General features: G+C 42.9%; 1 protein-coding gene across 2 annotated transcripts; it reads left to right on the plus strand.

Moving 5' to 3' along the window:
* Positions 1 to 802: 802 nt before the first annotated feature.
* On the plus strand, positions 803 to 21,259 carry gsk3ba (glycogen synthase kinase 3 beta, genome duplicate a). Of its 2 annotated transcripts, none has more exons than XM_088415163.1 (11): positions 803 to 1,570; positions 5,871 to 6,064; positions 8,910 to 8,993; positions 14,709 to 14,819; positions 15,338 to 15,468; positions 15,543 to 15,649; positions 15,728 to 15,825; positions 15,906 to 16,013; positions 16,720 to 16,906; positions 17,545 to 17,643; positions 17,872 to 21,259. In XM_088415163.1, the coding sequence occupies exons 1-11, from the start codon at positions 1,483 to 1,485 to the stop codon at positions 17,940 to 17,942; spliced, it is 1,278 nt and encodes a 425-aa protein (XP_088271289.1). In that variant the 5' UTR covers positions 803 to 1,482; the 3' UTR covers positions 17,943 to 21,259. The 2 variants fall into 2 exon arrangements, with proteins under 2 accessions (XP_088271289.1, XP_088271290.1); XM_088415164.1 differs by having other exon boundaries at positions 804 to 1,570; positions 15,906 to 16,001.
* Positions 21,260 to 21,797: the final 538 nt, after the last annotated feature.

Here is a 21,797-nt window from a genome sequence, read left to right on the forward strand (position 1 = left end):
AAAAAAATCCTACTTGTCAACTGAAAAGAACCACTTGTTCAAGTCGGGGCCAATCACAGATCAATGTTTTGTGTGTTTGGTCATGTGACCTAACCCAAATTTGCAAGGAGCGGTTGTTAGCCGGAACCCTGATTACATGTGACGTGTGTGTCATTTTCACAACAACTTCAAAATGTGTTTAAAAAAAAAAAATCAACCATACATAAAAATAATGTATTCATTAAATTAATTATAGACATGATTATCACTTTTTATTGCTCTAAATGACTTAAACAAACATAGTATCCCTTTAAGTAATCTAGAACAGATTGACATTTTTTTTTCTTTGATTGAGTAGCCATCAAGAAAAGTGTCTTAACGGCATGAAAACGTTTTGAACGTTACACCACTTAAATCATCATCATCCCAAAGGAAAAAGTCGTCTTGAAGTGACATAGCAACAGTCTTGAATTCTACCGTTGCCCCGTGACAGCTGGCGGCTGTCAATGACGACATTTAAATACCAGATTTTCATTGGCCCATAAAGTCATCCATCACGGCCCATGCTCCACCCAAACATATCTGTGGCGGCTTCGAGAGGGAAGCCTTTGAAGTCCTGTGGGCGGTGCAAAGCAAATTATGCCATGTGGTGTTCCGGAACGTAGTTCTGATTGGTTTACTCAACGCCCGGTTGACGCCCCCTACAGTGAGAATCGCCGTTTCTGATTGGTTAAATCACCCATCCCAGATTCGCCATTGCGCGTTCACGGTTACCCGTATTCTCCATTTAAATTAGCAGCATGGAATGACACGTTCTTCAACGCGCATACGCAAACGGCGTAGCTAAAGTGCGTAGTGACAAAGACGGCGAGCCTGAGACCTATGGGGAAGGAATAAAAAAAGAAATCCAGTATCGTCGGTCTCCCATAAGCCAACACTGTTCTATTTGGAAGTCGTCCTTGGAATTAACGTCGCTTTAGACAGATTTATTCCGACGGTGTAACTTGCGAGCGCCGAAGACGTTTTGGGGGTAAAGTCACTGGACGTTCTGTAGGGCTCGGTCGGCTACGGCGAGGGAGCCGCCATGGCAGTCGGTTCACTGAGGCTCCACATCGGAATATGAAGAAGAACCGGACGGGCCACAAAACGCCGCATTTAGCCTACATGCTAACGTTAGCATCTTTGTGAAACCCACCCTGGAATCTGAGCGAATTTTCGCTTTTATAACGCACCCGCCAAGGAGGCCCAATTCATGACCGTTTTCGTGGGAGACGTTTCTTTCTAGAGGCCCCCCCTTGACAGAAAGATTCCGAGGGGGATAATGCACAGATCGGGACAGGAAGATTTCGTTTATTAGCGGCTCCCGTCTGTATTCCCCCTTGTGCAACTCATTCGCTGTCGTCCCCTGCCCCTTGGTTTTTTTTTTTTTGGATGAAAATCTTCAGACATCACATCAGTGGCTAAAGCAAGTCCTCCCGAGAACGACCAGCGAACGTTTTGATCATGTCGGGTCGGCCCAGGACCACATCCTTCGCGGAGAGCTGCAAGCCGGTGCCGCAGCCGTCCGCCTTCGGCAGCATGAAAGTCAGCAGTAAGTAGCCGTCTTACTCGCCGCCCGCACCGGGCCCGGCCGGTGTGGGCTCCACCCAACCAACCAACCGAACCACCCCTCCCTCCCTCCAGTCTTAACCCCCCAGCGAACCAGACTGTTAGCCGCCGATTAGCTTAGCTTGGAACCCGCGTGAGGTGCTCGCTCACGCCAAGAGTGTGACAGCTGGGCCGGTTCTCGGCCTTGAGGTGCAAAGCGAGCCTCGGTTCGGTTCCGTGGAGATAACGATGATTACGATAGTATGGAGCATTTGGAAGATGAGTCATAGCCGGGTTGCCACATAAGCTGTGCGCGTGTTAGTTAACGCGGCAGGCAGGGCCAGTAGCAAACAGGCGATTACGCAACTGTCACGGCGGAAGGTGCGCCCAGAAGATGACTGCACAGCCTGGAGTTAGCCAAGAAGGCAGATTTCTCTTTCTATGTTTTATTTCCCTCCTTTTCTTGGAATCAACTGATATTTTATAGGTGTCGTTGGGCTGCAATGACGCCCACGGATAAATATACGGAAGGTCCGGGCCTCCCTGCTGCATTCGCACTTATGTTCTATATGAGGGGTGGGGAGGCTTTTGCCTATCAGCGACCAATTCAGTCATGCATCCAAAAATATACACCACATGTCATGAGCATTGTGGGGGCAGCATGGTGGCCCACTGCCTTACATTTTGGAGTTCGAAGGATTCAAATCTTGACCACACTCACTGGAGTTTGCATGTCCCTCTAATATTGTAAAAACATAAATGACTCTAAATTGTCCAGCAAGGTGAATGTTAGTGTTGAATTCCGTCTTCTTAACTCAGCTGGGATTTACCCCAGCTCACCTGAAATAATGTATACTTTATATATTGAAGTGATTCTTTATCCATTTTCCCCGTGATGATTCATTTGCTGTCATTCAGTCACACCGGTGTTATTTAATACCGGTCGGGGAAGCTTCGGGCCTCCCTGTTGCATACAGGCTAATCGTATTCTATATTTGGGCGGAGAACCTTTTTCCAACAGGAGTGCCAATTCAGTTCAGTATCTAAGATTATGAATGTATTTTTATGTATCATGAGAATATGATGAGTAAGTGGCACAATGACCCACTGCTTATCCTCACATTTATGAGGTTCAGGGTTTGAAATTTGGTCCCCTTGAGCGGAGGGGCCATGTTCTCCTTGTGCATGTCTTGTTTTTCTCTGGTTACTTCAGCTTTCCACAATATTCAAATAGCTAAGGAATGGGGATGTCCTATACCACTTTTCTGACCGATACTAGTAAAAATACTCAACTCTCGAGTAGTCACCGCTGCACTTTATTTGCACAAAATTTCCCTCCAAAAACAATGGCACATCATTTTGAATACCTTCTATTATAAAATAGCATATTCCTTTACATTTCATTAAATTAGTGGCAATTTTCGATATGTCGACCGTGTAATTTATAGTTTATGATCCTAAAACTGCCCCTAGAGAGTTTTATTAGCTACCATCACAAGTACTGATATCTTGGGATAAGGCCGAGTACTGGCCTGATACCAATACTTGGTATCAGTACTCGCCCATACCTACTTATATGTAGCACGACTCATGTATTTTAAAAAAAAATACTGTAGCTTTGAAGAAAGCAAAACTTTGAGTTAAGAGTGTTAACTATGGTGGCAGCAAACGTCACAACAAGCAGCAGGTCTGACATATTGTGACAAACGTGCTTGCTTCAAGATATTTATTAATGGAAAAACTAGACATAAAACCAAATTAATGGGCTACTGAAACTAGCAGCGATCTTGTGATATTACTATACAAGAACACACATGTTGCAGCAACCCATGTAGACAAACAGTTTAACAATACATTAGTTGAAAAAAAACATTTTTGCAGCTTGTTGAGTCAGTTGTGTTATACTGCCTTCTTCACCAGAAGCCACAAATGGCTAACTTGTGAAATATTTATATTTTAATTATTTACCTTCTGCTCAGTTATGTCCATACTGTGAATACAAAACTTATTTTGTTGGCGTTTTAATGAGCAGACTGGAACACAATAATGGCATTCTATTTATTTTATTTGGAGTAGATTTAAGATGTGAGCGTTTTGAGTTACGAGTGCGGTCATGGAATGAATTCAGCCCATAAATCAAGGTCTCTGTGGCATTTTCACATTGCACTTGTCCACTGAGGCAGTAGAGGAACGGCAACGGAGCTTAGGGGCTGATCGAGCGGGGTGAGGCCGGGTTTTACACACGTGCGCACACTACAATTAATCATTCCCAGTGTGCCAGATATTGCGTTTCATACACCGCGATGTCATCGTAGAATTGGTCTAACGATTGCCGTTTAGGCTCGATTACTGATCTTATAATCAATATCTATCATGGCTCTGGCATCTGTTCATTTTGCGCACTTTCCAAGGAATAGCCTGTCTTAGTTTCAAGCGTACGTTTAGTTTACAAATATCTGGTGGTATTCTTCTTTTAACTGGCTCGGTGCACATACCGCTCATTTTGACATGGAAATGACACTTAAATTAGTCGAGGACAGAAAATGACGATCATGATGCCATTGTTAACGCGCTGATTTGAATCCTTGTGTCTTTGAATATATATTTGCTTTTTACAGTTAAACATATTTATTTAACATTTTATTGTTTTGCACTTTTTCTGATGTTGCGATACGGAGGCTATGTAGTAGGGGCATCAGACATTTTCTGTTTGGAGACCGCCTGACACAAACGGACATTTCCCTTTCCATCCTGATTGCTCACATGCTATTAGATGGCTGTGTGAACATGTGCGTGAGAACAGATTTTTCTCACAGTTCGAGGAAGTGCAGAGGCGTGCGTCCTGGAAAGGCTCGATTGAGTTATGTAGGTTGAATCGTACGCTGCGCTCTCGGGTCAATGGCACTACACTTGTTTGATAGCTCGGCGCAAGGAACGGAACCCAAATCTGCTACCTGTCCTGAGGAATTCTCATCAAGCGTGTCGACTCTCTCGAGCACCCAGATTTTCTATTTTAACTCTTAAGATGTTTGAGAAAGTCACATCTTTATAAATCTCAGTCATAGGAATCAGTATGACGTATGGTTTGATGGCTATCCTTTTATTGAGAAACATAACTTTTTTTTTTTTTCAAATAGTACAAAAATGCACTTACATTTACGGGTCTCTAAACCAGTGGTTGGCAGTCTTTTTCCTTGGTGAACCCCCCAAATAAATGCTTTTTTTCACTCAAGTACCCCCTAACCAGTGCAAAGCAATTATGTCGGCTCAAGGGTTCATCTCCACTTGTATTTTATTCAGAAAGGTAGAGCATGTAGCATGTCTTTTGTTTCTGTCTCGTTTGCTGTAAAACTGTCACCAATCACAATGCGCATCCATTTGCAAAATAAAGGCATTTAAGAGCAAATGGGTCACTATTACAAAGTTATCAATAAGTTGTTTCATGTTCCGATTAATTTGTTCTTAATTTAAAAACAAACATACTTTTCCTGCTATGATATTTCAAAGCTTAACGTTATCAAGGGTGTCAGCTACCCTCCATAAAAAAAACATATCATTACTATTTTAGAAGACGAGAATTCTCGTCCATGGCACTGAAAGAGTTAATGGTTGCACCTCTTCATCAAAGGTTAAACCAGAGGCTACTGTCTTTGAGGAGCGGAAGACATCTCACATTTATCTAAGTCGCCCAAACATGCACATTTCTGAAAAATCGTGACTCACGAGTTGTTCCAAAATTTGTTGAGCGTCTGACTTGCATATGAAGAAGACTCAGACAGTTGAGGTGATAGCTAACACCACCGCATCCTCCCAGAATTACAGTATGTGTGGTCAATGACAAATTAGTGGTCTGGACCAAATTACTCTGAAATTCTGTTGGTATTTGAAAAACGGACCGAGCTACCAATCCACGGTCAAAATAAGAGCGCCTTATTTGGTGCATGGAACCGCCCAGATCGGCAAAAATGTGTCCATAGATGTTTGGACTGATGACATTACTGTGGAAACCTTTGTTGCTCAGAGATGGTCATTTTGAGTTTGGGTTCGGGAAGCCATCTATGACAATCTTGATATTGTCCATTTTCCCGTTAGAAGCAAATGAACTGCGCCGGTTGGCGGCTGCATAAATAATGGAAATGAGTAAAGTTGGATGAGATGTTCACTCTGCCCATAATTTACTGTCAATTAGTTTGAAAACCTCCACCACACAAAACCCAATATGTCTCCTCCTTGTTCCTACCATGATCTCAGCCGCCGTGCCATGCCCACCCCCTGACTCCTCGTTCTCTCTTGATCCCTCTTAGGAGATAAAGATGGCAGCAAGGTAACAACAGTGATGGCCACTCCAGGGCAAGGCCCGGACCGGCCACAGGAGGTTAGCTACACAGACACCAAAGTCATCGGCAATGGTTCGTTCGGGGTCGTCTACCAGGCCAAGCTGTGTGACTCCGGAGAGTTGGTGGCCATCAAGAAGGTGCTACAGGACAAAAGGTTTAAGGTAAATCCTGTTTCTGCTCCTCCTAACTTACGGTCCTCGCGAGCTGTAGCAGATTAACTTGAAGGAAATGTTCATCTTCATTTTCAATCGACTCTTCCAAAGCCGGTCCAGGAACAACTCCTTTCACGTTCATAGTGTGAATGATTTGGTGATGGGTTGAGTTGATATCAAAGTTGACTAGTCTGTTGAACCCCAAGCATACAGTGTAAGGCGCACCTGCTTTTCCTATGTCATCTCCTTAGTTGTATTCTAACTCGAAAGCGTGAGTGCGCAGTGCACTGTCGGCTTTCATTTTGGCGCCAGCGTGGAAGCGCGCGCTTTTCATTCCAAACAAAGCGCCGCACGCAAACTCCCTACCTGACTTTGACTCACTTTGAAGGATGTATTTTTTTTTTCACCTCTGATTTAGGCGACATTGTTCTGTCGCATGCTGTTTTTTTTTGAAAGACTAGTCGGGAGCTTTGTACATTATTTGCATCTGAATCACTTAGTCGCTATTTTTTTAATGTTGAAAAGGTATTTGCAATGTAGCACTAGTCAATGTTTTTAACTACTTAGTGCATATCATTTCCTTATCCCTGCCTTGGGGCAGCAATCTAAACAAAATTGCCCACGGTTCCATGTATACTTGGGCATTCTTTTATACAGAATCATAAAGACGGAATTTTCCTACTTTTTGTCAGCGGTCTCGTGGACATTGTGCCTTCAGCGGTGGTAGCAGAGCCATTGTGGAGGCAGGGACAGTATCTAAATGGAACGTTACTTTTGTGTCCCTGCATTTTTTTTTTTATGCTGCGCAAACTGGCCGAACTAAATACTCCGCATGGTTTCACTTTCCGACACGACAGGTGCTAACTGGCGCTGCGCCATTACGTATATGATGTCACTAATATGTGACACCTTTATGTGTTTTTGTTGTTGTTGTTTTATTTTTAGCAGCGGCATCTGTCGCAAATTGCAAAATGTTTGTTTACTTGCTTATGTCTGCCCATCATATATAGCTACCGTAGCTTGTGGTTAGCCCGTGGTTAGTATGACTCATCAGTGGGTCGCATTTTTGAACAACCCAACGGTGAGCTAGCATACTTTTTTTTTTTTTTTTTTTTTTAATCCTTCCCTCTGTCTTAGAACGCCTACGTGCTCAGCCCAGTGGTTCTTGCCTATAGCTGGTTATGAGGCAAATGAGCTTTAAGCCTCCTCACATGACTTCCAGCGTTCTGGTGTTTTTTTTTTTCCGCTTTACCCTTCATTTTGTTCAGTCTTATTTTTTTTAAAATTTTTTTTTTAGCCATGACAAATCTTACTGTACATTGAGATTTTTTTTTAATTAGTTTATGCTTTTTACTTTTGACAGGAGAAATGATTCCGTGTCAGGGTGTTGTTGAGTTAAGTGGAAGATGGAGCTACTGATGCATTATGGGACTGGCACTCCTCTGCACCCATATGAGGCATCACATTTCAGCCTATTGGAAAATGGATGCTCGCAATGGAAGCAGCTCTTGCTCGCTCCTGCAAACACATGCATAACATTGCAAAAGGATACTTCTGCTTTCTCGTCTCACAAACCCCACCAAAAAAAGTCCAAAATCAACAGTGTGTTAATCCAAAAGCCTTGCTTGATTTATTCCCGTGCACCCTAGGCCACCATTGTTCACTTATAACTACACGCATTCAAATTTGAGTTGTTGTGTTGTTGTTGTTTTTTTTGACACACTTAATGCTTACAAGAGGATTTTTACAGACATTTTAGATGTTTTTAAAATGAACATATCACATAATAAATGCACTGTATTTACATGAATGTGCAACCTTTTGGTGCTGATGCTAATAGCTGTTAGCTTCTTCTAAAAATCTGAAAATAATCTAGTCAGAATGTAATTAGCTTGTGATAACCTATTCAGAAATGTTCATCAAATACAATTTTAATTCAGTCATTATAATTAGTACCTTTTTTATTCATTGTTACGGAATACTGTGTCCAGTTTGAATTTACTCTTGTGGAATCAAACATTTAGTAAAATAATGATATTGTGATTTGAAAACTATAATTCACCGTCAGATGAGGGTGTTTCCTGCAAAGCACAATGCGTTGCACCCTACAGGCATTAATGTCACATGATGGCGCATAAGAGACACAGAGGAAGGAGCCATTTTCCTTGAGGGTGAATTGGATTTGGAGGGAAAGATGCTGTGCTGGCTCCTGAGAGGATAATATGTGGTTTAGTGAAGGATGACACTTCTTTATCCACTGTACAAATTAGCCTGCATCACATACGGGCAACGCATCTAATTACTCAGGTGCTGAAAAAAACGAGACAGCTCAAGTGTCACTGATGCTGTGCCCAAATTGCATCTTGCCATCATGTTTTAATGATGTACCCCCTGTGAATATTTTGGTTTCTTCAAACAATTACATGCACCGCCTAACCAGCACTAATCATTTTTGGATTCCAAAAAAATAAAAAGAGTGCTGCGTCATGTGTGTCTGATTGACGAGACTTGTGAAATGTGTTTTTAGTGTTGTCTTTTGGTGTCTTCAACAACCGTAGACGATAAATTGTGCAACAATCTTTTTTATTTATGGCTCATCTGATGATTGTATCACTAATGACTGTGAACATGTGTGTCAAAAAGGGATCGGTGTAACAGTTTAGAAGGTTGCATCATGTTCCAGTTGATTTGCTCTTAATTTGAAAAGCATTGATTTTTAGAATGCTGATATCTCCAGAAACCTCATTAAGAAAAAGTGAACATTTTGCAGAAGGAAAAAAAGATTCCCTCCTCTTTGACACAGAATAATCGACATCTATATTTGTTTCTTTTTTTTCTTTTTTTTTCCTGACAGAACCGCGAACTGCAAATTATGAGGAAGTTGGACCACTGCAATATCGTCCGTCTGCGCTACTTCTTCTATTCCAGTGGAGACAAGGTGGGTTACTGCATCATTTGCCTTTAGCTGTCTGGTCATCGAAAGACCATCTATCCATCCAAAAAAACGTCCTTCCAAGGTCTGGAGTTGAGCGGGAGCTTCACCTCGCCGACTTGAGGCGAGAAGCCGAGTCCAGTCTGGTTAGCTAGCCGGTCATTTACAGGGTTGAATATTAATATATACTAATACTTCATACTATACTATATACTACTGTACTAATATTAATATATACATTTTTGGTTGGACAGTTATTGTGGTCTGCTTTTTACTGTGGATTATTCCCTACAGTACTTTATTTTTATTATGCAAACGATTAGTTTCCATGAAAGCAACTGGCAAGAGGAGCCATCTCATTAATTATGCAATAAATTGGGTATGCACATGTGTGAGTATGTGTGACTTTGCACATTATTTCTTATCTTTCATTTCTGTTGTGCAAGGAGGTCTAGAATAACTGGAGAGAAGAGCTATTTAGAGTAGATAGAATATTGCTCATGCAATATAACAGAGTATACAGTAAACATTTTTTTGACTGTAGATTATTTCCAGCGTTTACTGTACTTTTCGGACTCACCGGACTATAGGCCGCAGTTTGTAACATCAGATATTTACACAAAAAGGTAGTATCAGAGAGTATGATTAAAAAAAACAACGATTTTTTTATTTATTGTCTGCTTACAGCAAAATCCTATCTTCAAAAGATTGATCATGCTTGCATGTTTTGAAATTGTATGTATAGAAATTGGATGTATGGAAGGATATTTTCAACATAACAGCGACAGAATACTGCAGAGTTAAATAGCACTTCAAACTGTGGATTCTGGTCAATTTTTTTCTCTCAGTTTATTATGTTATGCAAGGTGAATTAACATTACAGTACATAATTGCCAAGGAACATTTCGCAATATAGGATTCCCCAATGCGTGACGCCTGAATTTGCACAATCTGCCTAAGTACATACCTACCCTTAATCTGTCGTGACCTACGCTAACGCAATAGTAAACTTGCAATTACAGCCAATTACAGCAATTTACTGAAAAACAATCGGAATGGCCTAGTTTGAGTAGTCCCTACGAGGCGACGCTGTAATTTGTTCCCAGCAGGTGGTCAAAGCCAGCTGTTAAGTCTGTGTAGCCTTACACCCTCATCAGCACTTGGCAGAAAGGGAAGTCCCCGGTGTCCGCCCGCGCCCGACTTGTCTGTCTTGGTCCAGCGTCGGCGGTCCCCTGACGACGCAAGGCCGGCCGGCGTCACTGGCTTTGCTGGCAAACAGTGCGCGTGTTAAATATAGACGCATGCACTCACATGGAAGTTTTAGCATGACTCTGTAGTTAGGATTCCTTGCTACATACCGACCCAAGCCAAAAGATGGCGGCTGCGGAGTTTATGAAGGATACGGCGCATGGGCCCCTAAAGGCGACTGGACAGGGGCGGGAGTCTGTTAATTCTAGACCTTCCCTCCATGCTGTTAAACCATGTGCGCATTGACCTAGCAAGTACAGATCCTTTTTAGGCCAGTCACACGATTTTTTACACTTTTACTACTATTTTATTTTTTGACTTTACAAGGGTGTCTGTAAAGTAGTCATCACATGGCACAAGAAGGCGTGCGCAGTTACTTTTCTATGTTTTTTTTTTGGATTGTTTATTTATTGCTTGGTTGTGTTTTCAAACAAATATTTGAGGTTTCAAATTCACCACTGTAATAATCTAGGTTAGTGATTGACTACAGCACATTCTGAATATATTACGTAAAGCAAAAATCTGCTCCATCCTCCCGAGACAAGCCTTGACACTCGTCTTTTGTTGCGTTCGCCATTTTGTCTCAGAAAGACAGCAAAGTTGGATTCATCCTATTCAACTCTACTGAGTACACGAGAAATTTAAAGGAAATGGCAAGAAAATAAGGAATTTTCATCTTTTTTTTATGTTTTTTTTTTTTATCTCAGGCACTTTGATGCACTTTTTTTTTCTGTTTTAGTCTAAGTTGTAACCCGTAAAAAAATAACAGCTGTTGAAAGTTGATTTATATTGCTTTTTTCTTTTGTTTAGGACTACTTGTACAATTTTTATAGATAATCTCATTTATAGTCAGCGCGAAACGTGGGGGTGCAAAAAGTTTTCTCTTTTCTGGGGGCTTGGCAAAATATTATCGAGAAACACTGGATAAATGCATTGTAATAAGTGTCGTGTAATTGTGTCCTGCCATTCACAATATTAGTCACAGCTACAAGCTCCCTTCATCATTGTATGTAAAATTTGCAAAATACAGAAAATAACCAGGCCAAATAACAATGAAGCGCAAGATAACCATCTTCTGAAGTTTGGCGTTAATTTATACAAATGGTAAACCGACAACACTCTCGTAATTACGTCGCAGAGTTAATGAGGTGTCGTACCCGCAAGCTAAAAGCAAAGTTTTAGCAGAGCGAGTTTTTGAGTTGGATTATCTGCTGACGTGTGGATGGATTAGCGACGGATGTGCACGTGACAGGCTGAAGGGGGCGGGAGATAAGATAAGAAAAGGACAAGTTTGAATAAGAGTTCATGCTGCATGCAGCTGTGTGCCAGACAGACGCTTCTATTACTGCTACTAGTTCTGCAACCACAATAGTAGCTGATGTGTGAGAGGAAGTACTCAAAAAGTTTCATCAATGCTGTGTTTACAAGCATTGACATTTTTCCGATATTGTCAATTTATAGACTGACTGAAGCAGTCAGGTGATCTGACTATAGATTCTACTCTGCCTGATATTGTAAACAGACTTGTGTTTGTATTACACAGACAACATTGGCGAAGAATACTTTTGAAAATACTTGGAAATGTTTTTAGACCTTGAAAAAAAAAGCGCGTGAACCCAACTGTGAGCACATGTTTAGATGGTCTTATGTAACCGATGCCATGCGGCGCGCTTGACATGCTCCGCTTTGACCCCTTCGCCGCTTGTATAACATGCTTTGAACCTGGGATGGCCTTTGGAGTGCCACTTTGATTAATTAATTATTGACATTGGATTAATAGTTCTGTCAAATGTTTTTGAGGGGATTGAAAATAGTTATGAAGTTCCCAAAGCTGATGTTGTATTGATCTCTTTTGGGTTGAGAATGAAGAAACGGTGGCGCAAACAGTGCACTTCATTTTGCCTCCGTGTTAATCAATATCGCAAGTTCTCCGTCAATTAATGACTCACTGCGGATCCACATTGGTGAGTACAAACATCACATTTTTATCATGTTTAGTTATTAATTCATACACTACCAGTCCAGACATCCAATCCCTGGTCAAATTTGGCTCAAAGAGAGCCTAAAAATTGCTGGTGTACTTAAGTAATCGAGTATCAAATTTAAAAGTAGTCTGTATGTATTATGAAATGTTATTATGAGGCATTTTAGTTGAAGCGGGAATAAATATGACATCACTGAAGGCCCAGGATCGAAATGCATGTCCATCCATTGAAATAATCAATAAGATAATTGGTGTGTGTAGGTCAGCGATCAATGCATTTGCATGACGCCAAGCTCACATTAACAGGCTACATACGGTGTATTTCACCTGCACTAGCACATAGCTAACACGTATCACATTTTTCTTCACATTTAAAAGAATTGTAATTTTGCTATGAAGATAAAAAAAAATCAAAAAAAAATCCTTGCATTTTTTTTCCGTGCCGTGACGCAAATTGTGCCACTTGGGAGATAAAATAGTATCACTTGGCATCGTGCATTGGAAATCCAGAAGAAACCCGAGTGTTAAGTTGAAGCCCCCGTCTTTTTCCCTTGGCCTGACCCACAAAGTTGGACCTGAGTGATGCGACGCGTTTGGGAGGCTGTCAAATTCCATGCGCGCGACGTCACGTAGTAACGCTCGGCCATAGACAACTGAGCCCGTCGTTCGGATGTGTGAGTGGCCACGCCGGCAAATTAGCTTCTGGGTTACTTAGTAAAGGCGGGCCAGTCGGGTCGCCGCCGAGGTATAACCTATTGGGACCCAGCCGAGGAAATGGCTTTGCACCCCTGCAGGAAGTGAGCCGTTTGCTGTTGCTAGGCTAAATATAGCTCGGGCGGCAATAGCCGGAGCTAGGGTCGGCTCTCGAGTAGTGGCAAACGTTATCAATGGGGGTCTACGTCACGCGCGCGGAGTGCGACGGGGCCAAATGACGCGCGTCGTTGCCGTCTGTGCGAGAAAATCCCAGCTGGCGCCGCCCGTTAGAAAGTACGTCATTGTGCCCAAACTAGTGTGCTTGGTAGTTGGGCTGGCCCGCTCTCAGCGTCTCCAGTGCGAGTGTCCGCAGCGTGGACGTCATTCTCTAGGCCGGCGGTTCGCAAACGTTTTCAAATGACGCACCTCCTGTGAAATATATGAAATCGGCCAAGTACCTCCTCACCGGCGCAAGTCATCTTTGGATGGGAAAAAAAAAAAAAAGTATTATTATTATTATTACTTCTCTGTCCGATTAATTCTTGGAACAACATTCGTAGTTGGATCTCCAGTTGTTATTGCGTTCAGCAACTCATCTGTTTTATTTCAAGCGTGCAGCGTTTTGCAAAGAAACTGTAACCCTATGCAGCAATAATGGCGCTTCATGTTCCAATTAATTTGCTCTCAATTTGAAAAGAAACATGCACTTCTCCTGTCAGCATATAAAAACCTGCAGAAACCTTGTTAAAGTCTCACATACTTCCCGATTGCCTTCACGTATCTCCGTTTGATAAGCGCTGTCAAGGTTAATTGGGTACGGTACACTCTCATGCAGCTGCTGGCTTTACTGATATTCATAAAATGATGCAAAAAAAAAAAAACCCTCAAACAACTAAATACTAACTAACATACACAATGCATACTTAGCAAAAATGTCACAACTACAATGGTACAAATGAGGCATGGGGTCATCTTCAGACTGTACGACATTTGAGCTTTTGAATCAGCTCATGCAATGAGCTAGTTTTTGTTCAAATTTCACCTCATTTAGGGATGGACTGATTTTCAGCATTTTGACCTGGGGGAAATATTCAACATAAATACAACCGTATGCACTTTAGCGGTAGACAAAAGGAAGTCCGTAGGAAGCCGTAACACCGTAGCTGGTAGACTGCGGAGGCTTCCGATTTAAGGTCCAATTCCACAACAGTATTATGACCAATTGGAGGACATTTGGTTGAAAAATTGAAGACTTCTCCAACCGTCCATTATTGCCGATCTTTGTAGAAAAAAAAACTTTGAATGTATACTGACGGCAGCTGCCGTCTTTGCTTAGTTAACAGGATTAAGTAGTTCAAAAGGCTCGACGCAGGATCCATTTGGAAAGGAAGGGAGCAGTCCCTGAATAATAGAGCGACCCGTTGTCCCTTCAGGGTCAGCGTGCTCCAGAATAGAACGTGCGCAACCCCGCCCTCCTTCGCGGAGGAAATGATATCAGTGTCTGCGGCCTCTTCTGGAGTACAGGACGCCGTGACGCACGCGTGTGTGTTTCCTGCCCTCGGGGGGGTGAACCCTACACAATGGACGCGCAGTTCGACTTAGGGCAAAAACGTCATTTACATCAGCACTCAAGAACCTCCATTCATCAAGATAGGGCATCTCATGAGCCCTCCAGAGGGAAAGGAAACACAGGCATTAAATAGCATTTTGAGGGTCACGCAATGACCCTCGCTATCCCATATACAAATGTACTTGCGCGCGGGTGATATTTTTTCTTATGTTGTCCTCGCTAACAGAAAGACGAAGTGTACCTGAACCTGGTTCTGGATTACGTTCCCGAGACGGTCTACAGAGTGGCCAGACATTACAGCCGAGCCAAGCAGACTCTGCCCATGGTTTATGTCAAGGTACTCCATACTCTATGACATAGAGTATGTACTACTGCGGCTTGTTCTGTCGTAGCAAAGTTACAAAAATGGCCACAGAAATCTGGCAAAATATAAAGTCTGGTTGGAAAGGCCACAAACCTAAGTACGAGGCACAATAAAGATGGTGGGTTCTAGAGAAATTTAGCTTTGTGAAATTTAGCAGTTGTATTGTCATTTGAAGAACCTAATTAGCATAAGTTACGCCCAAAAATTGTGCATTTATTTATTTTTGTCTCATTAATTTGTGCTTTTGTTTTTTCAAATGAAAAACAATCTACTGGATAAGAGTAGTGAATTTCTCAGTCGGTCATGTGGCATTAGCGATGATCTCATTTTCATACATAGTCGAGAAAAAATGTGACTTCCCCTAATACTTTCTAATCAATCATGAGTGATAAAAATAATACCTTGCTCCACTCGGTCCCAAAACGACTTCCAAATATTTCACGGAAGGGCACGAGTCGTCCGACTCCCGCTAATAAGGTGTCCGTTTTCAGCTGTACATGTACCAGCTCTTCAGAAGCCTGGCCTACATCCATTCGTTCGGGATCTGCCATCGGGACATCAAGCCTCAGAACTTGCTCCTGGATCCCGAGACGGCGGTGCTGAAACTCTGCGACTTTGGCAGGTGGGTCCTCTAATCGCTCTGACCGCGGGAGCCTCGCGCCGGGCGGAGTAAAAACCGCGCTCCGTTTGGTTTAGTGCAAAGCAGCTGGTCCGCGGCGAGCCCAACGTGTCCTACATCTGCTCCCGTTACTATCGGGCCCCCGAGCTCATCTTCGGGGCCACCGACTACACCTCCAGCATAGGTTGGCGCCGTCCCTCCCGTCGCCGTTCGGTCGTACCTTTCCTTGCTTCTCCTTGAATGGAATTTGACCTCGCTTCAGATGTGTGGTCGGCGGGCTGCGTGCTAGCGGAGCTGTTGCTAGGGCAACCGATCTTCCCCGGTGACAGCGGAGTGGATCAGTTGGTTGAAATCATCAAGGTAACGCAACGGCGGGTAGTCGATGGTGGCGGCCGTCGGTCCCGTCGTCTTCACCGAGCGTTCGGCCCCGTCCGCCGCAGGTTCTCGGCACCCCGACCCGGGAGCAGATCCGCGAGATGAACCCCAACTACACCGAGTTCAAATTCCCCCAGATTAAGGCCCACCCTTGGACTAAGGTGAGTCAACAGGTACAGGAGCCCTTTTTATTCTCTAATATACCACTTCATGCGTACGTGTTGTCATTTCTCTCAATGTGAGGCGGTTTCAAAGAAATGGTTTGGGGGGTTTTTTCGTTCAAATGAGTAACATTGCTTTAAAAGTTAGGAGTCAAAGACTTGATACAAAACATACAACTGAAGGATTATTAAATGATTTTTTTTTTGTGTAGTGGCTAGTAAGCAAAAATGAAGCAAATTGGAACATGAGCTGCTTCACGTTCCACTGCATTTGCTCTTAACTCGAAAAGATAATTGTACTGTTCGTGTCACTGATCAAGTCGCGTTAAAAGCGTCATTAAACAGCATTCAATTGGGTTTGCTGATACCTGCGCAAACTGTGAAAATGCCTTCACATTCCTCCAGGGGTACCGCTACCCCGTTTAAAAGCCGCCATTGCAGTACAAACAAGTCATCTTCGAATAATAAAGGTAAAAAAGACAGCGAAGCGTTTACAGGTCGGCATCACGGTTACCACAGATGAAACGCCAGCATTTTGAAGTTAAATCCAACCGAACGGCATTCAGGCACTTTTGTGATTCTGCGCGACTGGAGCGCCGCCTCATATTGCCTTGTCTTGCTGCGCTTGTGCCCATGAAAGCGAAATCTGCCGTTGTCTTTTGTTTGACTTGCGTGCGTGATCACCGTACAGACGTGTGTGCGCGCGACGGGTGTGCAGGTGTTCCGGCCGCGCACGCCCCCCGAGGCCATCGCCCTGTGCTCGCGCCTGCTGGAGTACACGCCCACCGCGCGCCTCACGCCCCTGGAGGCCTGCGCGCACTCTTTCTTCGACGAGCTGCGCGACCCCAACGTCAAGCTGCCCAACGGCCGCGAGAAGCCCTCGCTCTTCAATTTCACCACCCAAGGTCGGCGCTTCCGACAAGCTAATGCTAATTGCTGAAAGTGATCGGGAGGAAGCGCGACCGCGTCATTTGAGTCATCAATTAAAGTGCCTTTGAATTGCATCCGGGTGACTCGCCGGCCAGAATGGAGCGGCTGAGCGCCTCTAGTTGCTAACTGTGCTAGCGCCCGATGCGGCTCGTTGCTCTTAGCTGCTAATCCCTGGCAACGGCCGCTATTTAGTCCAATGTCAGCATAATGTGGTTCTTTTTTTACCTTAAATCTAAGACTATTTTACATTGGAGAGTCATTAGTTAGATTTTAGACACATTGGAGTTGCCCAGTTTGTTAACTCCTTCGCTGCCGTGGATGAAAATTCTCATCAAAATAATAAGTCATAAAATTCTTGTCAAATCCGTTTTTTCATGGACTTGACTAACGCTTACCCCATGAGCTAAATGAGCACTGTAGCGCTAACCGTGAGCATTGGACGGCAGCGTTTCCGATTTTCCAACACAGCTATTTCCCGTATCGATTCGAACCGAAGAATGGAAGTCAATCTTTCTTATGGCGGCACCCGTATTTAGAACGCAATTTTCGTTGGCCTGAAAGGTGAGTGAAAATGCCGAATCTTCACTTTTGTCTTTTCTCTGTCTTGTGTCAGAGCTGTCCAGTAATCCGTCTTTGGCCTCCATCCTCATCCCCGCCCATGCTCGCAGCCAGGCGGCCGCCTCCGCCCCGACCAACACCTCTGCCGCCACAGGTTAGAGCAACGCCGCTCTGCCGCTTCCTTATTGGTCCAGTTTCTTTGACAAAAATCAAATGAATTTCGTTATTTTGTATATCTATGTATATAATTAGTATGATTGCATTTTGTTGTTTTAGTGTAGCGTAATGTGATGTGGTCGACCAATAGCCTACTGTACAGTAAATAAACGGGCACCAGTGGCTAAACGGATGACGGAATTATGACGGAATTGCCTGTCCCCAGACGGCAGCAGCACAGAGCGAGTCCCCAACACCACCGCCGCCTCGGCTTCCGCCTCCAACTCCGCTTCCTGAGCGCCCCCGCCCTCCCCGCCGTTGTCTCGGCCGGCGCAACAAGCTGCGATCACAAACACACACACACACACACACACACACACACAAAAAATCCGCCTTTTGCCCCTCCATCCCTGGAAGGGACGTCGGCCCGGCGAAACAGGTGTGTGAACTCAAGATAAACCTACGCTTTATTTTACACACGAAATTCATCTGCTCGTGTTTTCAAGGACGATAGTATGTATTTAAAAAAAAAAGAAAAAAAAATCTGAAGCGGCCCTCCCACCCCTCACATTGCCCCAATTCTTCTTAATACTTTTCCTCCTATATAGTGCATGGCCTGAGAATGGTTAGGGGATGGGGATGGGGCTGCCGGGCTTTGGTGGGCTGCAGTCAAGGCATGAGGCTTGTGCAAGCGTACACACACACACACACACACACACACACGGATGCATGTGCAAAGAAGCAAATCCAGATGGGAATTTTCTTTTCCTTTAGCCAGGGCTTGTTTTTAAGATGCTTAGCGAGCCCTTTTACTCAACTTTGTTTTAAACTATTTTTCTACCCCCCTTGGGCAATTATTTTATTCTTTTGTTTTTTGGCGTTGGATGTGACATGTTTATCTGGTCCTGTGTGCTTGTATAATATATACATACAACAAAAAAATGCGTTACATACACAATTTATATATGACTTTTCCTTATGTATAAAAAGTATATATAGATATATGTATATTAACTACTACGGTTCCGAAGTCCGTTCACGGGTGAGCTCGTATCCATGACTGGCGGCGGCAATATTTGCCGCCCATGACAAAGAAAAGAAATGGATCATGTTGTATCAATTGTTTTTCCTGGTTTTGCTGGAGTCTGCTAAAATTCCAGCGCCCTGATGAGGGCGGGGAAACGCTCTCCGCGTGTCAAATTTACCATTGAAGCGCTCCTTATACATAAATGAATGTCGGAGCGCTTATTTCACTTTCATTTTAGGATTCATTTGATTTTGTTGTACATGGCCTTCAAAGGACATTGAAAAAAGTCACGCGGACGGACGGAAATCGGAGCCGATCGGGGTTCAAGCACAGGTTTTCACTCGGGTGCAGGTAAAAAGGATTTCTTTCTCAAATCGTTTACAAAATGGTAAAAGAAGAGGATCAGGAAAGCCGAATCGGCCTCTGGTCGGACAACCGCAAACGGCTGCCGATGGGACAACCTGATAGGAAGATGGCCTTTTCTCCCCCCAAAATACCGAAAGCGAGGTTCCCCGCCCTTCTTCGCGGCGTCCATTTCTAACCACTGACTTAACTCCTTCGCGTCCTTCCGCCTTTGCTAGCGTTTTCTTAACGGCTAACTCTCACCACACACGAAAAAGGAAAAAAAAAAAATACATCCGTAAAAAATGCTGAAATTGTACATACAGTATAAATGCTCCTCACCAAAAGTCATTTTTACGTCGTTTTCTTTTCGTGTTATGTACATACGCAGACCCGTGTACTGTTTAAAAAAAAAAGACGAAAAAAAAATGCGCAATCGGGGCAAATGTTGAGCAGTTGATGGATATTTTCAATGATCTTTATCCAGCCATATGTCCAATGTTGACCTGTACAGTACAGTAGATCTTCTTGTAATGACAACTAGTCATGTATAGTGTAAGTATAGTTTGGAGTGCCTTTGCTTTCATACACTTTGGCCTTGTCACTCGCCCTCCACTGATCTTGACTCGCCCCGTTTTCCCCTTTGGTGCTGTTGAATTACGCACGCGCGCGCGCGCCAAATCGTAAAATCACCATATTCCATTGTTAAGGCTAAGGCTAGTTCTCTTTTTCGTGTTTATTTGACAAGTTTGATCCGGGACACGTGCGCAAGCGAGCCGCATCGCGGTAGTACACACACACACACACACACACACACGCGCGGACCTCAAATGACACAAAAAAAGACGCTGTACATATTATGAGATGCAGTGCAGTATTAGGAAGGAGTGCTAGGGCCATAATGTCACAAGGAGGACGTTGTAATGTTCTAGTAAAAATGATTTAAGATTAAAAATAGAGAGCCAGCCTATTTGTTTGTGTCCAATGTAGTGGACGTCAGTTTTTGCTTGATTAATTTGGACTCATTGGAGCTAGCCTACTAAGTGCCGGTGTGCTAAGCAGAAGACGTTTCAAATGATATCTCACACGCTTAGGCAGGATGCAATTATCTTGGCTGAGACAAAATGGACACAGATGTGGACACAAAATACTAGATTGCGTCTCAGAAGGACACGTTTCGAAAAGGAAAAAAAAAGTCAAAATTTTAATGCTAAAGTAAAAATGATCCAAGATTAAAGTTCTCCTCTACTGAGGACACTAGGACTTAGTACTGTAACTCCAACGAGTCAAGGGATATAGACCAAAAACAAACGTCCGCTACGGTGGACACAAATGAATATGCCGGCTGTCAGGGGGGACATATATCGTATCTAAAAAATCCAGTGTCTACATGATTGATTGTCACAACTTTTTACGGTAACGTTAAGGTTTTTTTCATGCATCTATATGCCTTAAATCTCATATTCCGCGTTTATGGCAACGACATCACACATTTGTTGTCGTCGTGTTTTCGTCGACTTGGACTTGTCCTATTCCGATTCCAAGTCGGAACTGCAATATTTCGAAAATCGCCTCCTATCATTTTTTTGACTACTATTACGATAGCCATACAGATTCACGGTGTCCGTTATCGTCCAAATTCCATTTTGGCTAATTTTGATTCGCATCTTTTTGGTAAGCTTACGACTTATGTCACGTATATTTCTTGATTTGATTGTTTTTTTTTTCCCTCTCTCGATCGTGGCCCCGGTTGTCCTCGTTTCGGCTATTGGACGTAATAGCCATCATTTTGCCGTTTTCTTTCTTTTCGAAGCTTGGTCCAATATTCGGTAGCACCTAAGGGTTGGAGTCATGCGACATGCGTCCCGCCTCCCGCTCGCTGTCATTTTGAATCCGCTAAATATGTTTTGGCCCTTCACCAGTTGAACCTCCCTTCTCCTGAAAGCCCGCTTCAAGAAACGTCACGAAGGTTGCCAAAAACGAAAGGACAAAAAAAAAAAAAGCGGAGACGTTTCATGGTAGCTTAGCACAATGTGCTAAGAGAGATTTGTCAAAGAAAAAAAAGCCCGTCAAACAGTACAACTACTTGAATGACTCTGTGACTGAACATTTTGTTTGTTTTTTTTGTTCTGTGAAGTTATGCTATATGTGCGCCTCTGTAAATATTCCCTCTGCGTGCTCTGAGGAATAGTTCCCTGGTACTGTAATTTGCATTAAATAAAGAGTAGGATAGCCTGGAAATGAACACGCTTTCACTTGTGTCTTGTTTTTGCTCAAAAGCCTTTCGTGTCCTGTTAAATATTTTGCATGTTCTTTTTAAGTAAAAAAAAAATAATTATATATATATATATATATATATATATATATATATATATATAATATTAAGGGTTTTTTTTCTAAAAAATTACTTTTTCTTCATTACTTAAAAAAACAGTATTGTTTTTCCCCCCCATTTAACAGGAAAAAAGACTATAGTAAGGTTTTTTTTTTCTTCTAAAAATTCCTTTTTTTAAAAAAAAAACAACAGTAAGCGGTTTTCCCCATTTGGCTAGAAAAAAAGACCATGTATAGTAAGGCTTTTTTTTTTTTTCAAAAAAATGTTTTTTTTCATTACTTAAAAAAAACAATAGCAGTTTTCCCCATTTGGCAGGAAAAAAACCCACCATGGCTTTTTCTTAAAAAAAAAATTCTTTACTTAAAAAAAATAGTAATTGTTTTTTCCCCATTTGGCAGGGAAAAAAGATCATGTACAGCAACGCTTTCTAAAAATGACGGCTCGTTTC

The sequence above is a fragment of the Hippichthys cyanospilos genome, chromosome 5 (assembly GCF_059441005.1).
Source record: "Hippichthys cyanospilos isolate Australia breed blue-spotted pipefish chromosome 5, RoL_Hcya_1.0, whole genome shotgun sequence".
NCBI classification, from domain to species: Eukaryota; Metazoa; Chordata; class Actinopteri; order Syngnathiformes; family Syngnathidae; genus Hippichthys; species Hippichthys cyanospilos.